The sequence below is a fragment of the Chrysochloris asiatica genome, unplaced genomic scaffold (genome assembly GCF_000296735.1).
Source record: "Chrysochloris asiatica unplaced genomic scaffold, ChrAsi1.0 scaffold00526, whole genome shotgun sequence".
Classification (NCBI taxonomy): Eukaryota; Metazoa; Chordata; class Mammalia; order Afrosoricida; family Chrysochloridae; genus Chrysochloris; species Chrysochloris asiatica.
Genome location: NW_006409044.1, coordinates 550,901 through 554,683, shown reverse-complemented (window position 1 = coordinate 554,683; position 3,783 = coordinate 550,901). Strand labels below are relative to the sequence as shown.

The following is a 3,783-nucleotide window of genomic DNA, read 5'->3' as shown; positions in this document are numbered from 1 at the left end:
TGTGATGTGTTCTTCCCTTTATGACTAAGTTGTGTCTGATCCACCAAGTCATAAATTTATTTCATTTATTTGTTTCATTGCAAGGATTTCAATCCCCTTCATGGGGATTGTAATAATCAAATAGAAGTAGTGTATACAAGCTGAACCATGACTATGTGCTGGTGCTAGATATAATCCTTCCCATATAAATCTGCCTCATAACCTGCCCTCAGTCACAACCCAGTGCCTTGAGTTCTACCACATCCTCTAGTCATCAGACTAGACAGTGTGCAATGTCTGCTTTTAGAAAAACCACACAAGTTTGGGCAACTGGGCCATGCCAAAACAAGTTTTTGTGCAGGGCTGTGGGAGGAGTTTGTATAACTTGCATACAGTAATAAATGGCAATATCCTCAGCCTCCACTCTGTTGATTTTAAGAGTGAAATCTGTAATTGCCCCACTGCCAATGAACCTGTCTGGGACTCCAGTGTACCGGTTAGAAACTTGATAGATCAGGGGATGTGGAGCTTGGCCTGGCTTCTGCTGGATCCAGTACAAATAGGTTTTTCCATCACTATGTACAAGGCTCTGACTTGACTTGCATGTGAGGGTTGCTGGCTGTCCAAGCATGATGGACAGGCTGAGTGGAGTCTGGGTCATCACAATATCCCCACTTGTTGCTAAAAGAATGACAGAGAAGTCAAAGTTATGTGCAAACATCATCAGCCATTGTCATGATTCTTTCTGTTGCTATTATCTTATGGATTGAATATATTTTTAAAATTTTGCTTTCATTATTTTTTTTTTTTTTTCATAGTTCAAAATATCTAGTTTGACTAAACCATCCTGGCTCCTTCTCATTTCTTCTTCACATCTACACAAAAAAAGTGGTTTATGTCCTTTAAAGGATAAAATGTGTGCATTCACCACACCTACAGAGTCCATCTGTGAACCAGTGATGCCCCCAAAGTTTCGCTCCCAATCCCTTCTCTTTCTCATCTCCCCTAGGTCCTCACCAGGGATCCAGAGCAGTAAGAGACCCAGGAGCTGAGCAGGGACCATCATTCTAAGAAGCTGAACTGAGGAGTCCTGATAAGTAAAGACAGATGGAAATCGTCTTTTTATCTCAAATTTGCAAAGGCAGATTTTCCCATGGGTACAATATGCAAATCCTGTGGTGGGCACAAAAGTGTGGAAAGTGGAAGGTGTGTCTCCCCTGTGAGCAAAGTATCATAAACTAGGTCTGTGTTTGGATGAAAAGAGATTAAGTCTTGGGTGCTCTCATCAGTGGGGTCTGTTATCTATGGAAGACTGAATTTCTAGAAAGGAGTCATTGCTCATGGCTCTGTCACTTTAAGAATTCACCAGAGACCCTGTTGATATGCAGATGGGTGGTCAGTTTCTCACTGAGGATATCTTGAAAAACAAAGGGCTCATTTCTTCATGTTGTTGTTGTTGTTAAGTGCCATGGAGTCGGTTCCGACCCATAGCGACCCTGTACAGGGTTTCCGAGGCTGTAAATCTTTACGGGAGCAGAACGTCTCATCTTTCTCCCGTGGAGCCGCTGGTAGTTTCGAACTGCGGCCTTAAGGTTCGCAGCCCGATTCGTAACCACTACGCTACCATTTCTTCATAGTGTGTCTTTAAATAAAGGAATTGATTTGAGATTAAGTTTCTTTACCATCTAAATTGCCCGGTTAACTTTCTAGAAATGTTACATGCCAATCTGAGAAACTGTCTTTTACTGAAACCCAGTTAATTACACTTTGAAAGAGTATTCAAATCAAAGGACTTAACAAGGAGTTTAAAATTGTCCTTACTGATAGAGAACTTATAGCCCAAAGAAAAAAAGAATTCATTTTATGCTTCACTACGTGAGTTTGCAACTCTTGGTAAGCATTTTTTATAATCTGCTGTAGCATAAACTATAATATTATGAAGTTATAGGCTGGGTCTAGAGTCTGGTTTATCAAAAGAAAGTCGGAGAGGTCTCTTTCTCTTTTTCATAGGATTGAGTCTCATTTGTCATTAGAATAAGGAACTTGCAAGGGCTCCAATTTCTTATTTTAATGTGAGAACATAGGTCATTTTCATGGCCTGTGCTTTGCGCTTCCTCAGCCATGAGGCCACGGTTCAAAAGGAGGCTTCATATATAGGAAGATAAGAAATGGGTCAAGGGTTCCATTTAAACTTCTCAAAGTAGTCTGTCATTATTACTGACATCTCCATGGGCCTTCATTTAAGGGTGGTTAGCTCTCAGGGGCACTATCCATCCAGCACCTTGACTGGAATAGAATCAACTGAGGAACTGAGTGGTGAGTTGGTTCATAGATCATCTTTCCACAAAGCTATATTTACACTTTAAATGTATTCCACTTTGTATGTTTTGTTCCTTTGTGCTTTTCTTATAATGCTATAAAATAAAAAGCTATGTCTTAGTCTTCAAACTTTCTGCCTTCCAAAATATCCATTAAGGGGTCTTGCTAGCACAGTAATTAAGTTCTGGGGATGGAGCCAAATGATCTCCAATTTGAACCCAGCAGTGCACACTGGAGGAGAATTAACTGTCCATGAAGACAGATCTTCCCCTGTGTACAGACCCAGCATTCATATTGGCTCTGGAGGACCAGGGGGACTGGAAGGAATATGCAAAGCAGGTGGGTGGGGCCAGCTGGGCTTCCAGCTGCAGAGAGGCTTTGTTCCCTCTTCTCTGCACATGAGCAACCATCCTCAGGATGCCCTGTGAGAGAAGCCTTAGACTCAGACTCAGGGCTGAATTTTCAAGGGTCACTGAATTGAACTCTTGTACAATGCACTGGACTGCAAGGTTGGTTTGAATCACAAAGTCAGCAGTTCAAATGCACCAGCTGCTCATATGTGTCACTATGAGTTGGAAATGACTGGACAACACTTAAAAACAAACAGACGTTATTAACCAAGGCTCAATTAAATGGTGTATTTCACAAAACACCATTTTTGTTGGGAAGAAAAGAGAACCAGAAGTCTCCAAAATCTCTGAGCTCTACAATGTATATGATACCATTTCCATGAAGAGAAACTAGGGTCTAAGCATCTCTCCTTCCATATAGAACATTCATCTTATCTGACTCAGGTCCTCATCTGTGTTACAATCTCAGAAACATTTGCTAGTATTCCCAGTCTGCTAGATGGAAATCTACTCTAGATTCTAGTCTCTTCAGCACTTTGAGGAGATGGTGCTATGAGCTATATTCAAGGTCATCCCATCTCACAGGATGAGAGGCTGGTTCTCATTTACTTAAAAACTTCCCACTTTCTAAAGGACTTTAACTCTTTTGCTTCCCAATTTTTTCAGTACCTCTCAAGAAAGAAGCTTTACTAATACTACTCCAAACGCTAATTAACCTTCATCCATTTATGAATTAGAGTTTCATCCAGTCACAGACAAGTTGTTAAAATCACAAACCCTGGAGTCAAAACATGTGGATCCATGATACTACTTTACAAATTGATTGTGTGACATTGATCAAACCACTTCACTTCTCTTTGCCTCAGTTTCCATCATTCTGAGACTCTGAATATATGATGTCTACCTAATAGTGCTGGATTCTAATTAAGCAACATAATGATACTGAGATGTACCCAACCACTGAACAGAGGGTTTGAGAAAAATAAGGGAGAACTCAAAAAGTGCTACAGGAACAATCAAATAAGACAGGAACAGCATTGGAAACAATTCAAAATCTTCAAAAAGAGATTCAATAATAATAAAATATCAGAAATGGAAAATACACTGAAAGGGCAAAGGAGTAGAATTGAAGAGA

At 40.3% G+C, this 3,783-nt stretch overlaps 1 gene segment (V, D, J or C); it reads right to left on the bottom strand.

Moving 5' to 3' along the window:
* Positions 1-253: 253 nt before the first annotated feature.
* Positions 254-1,045, bottom strand: LOC102826745. The segment is given in 2 exon segments: positions 254-660; positions 997-1,045. Coding segments are annotated over 2 exon segments (456 nt in total).
* Positions 1,046-3,783: the final 2,738 nt, after the last annotated feature.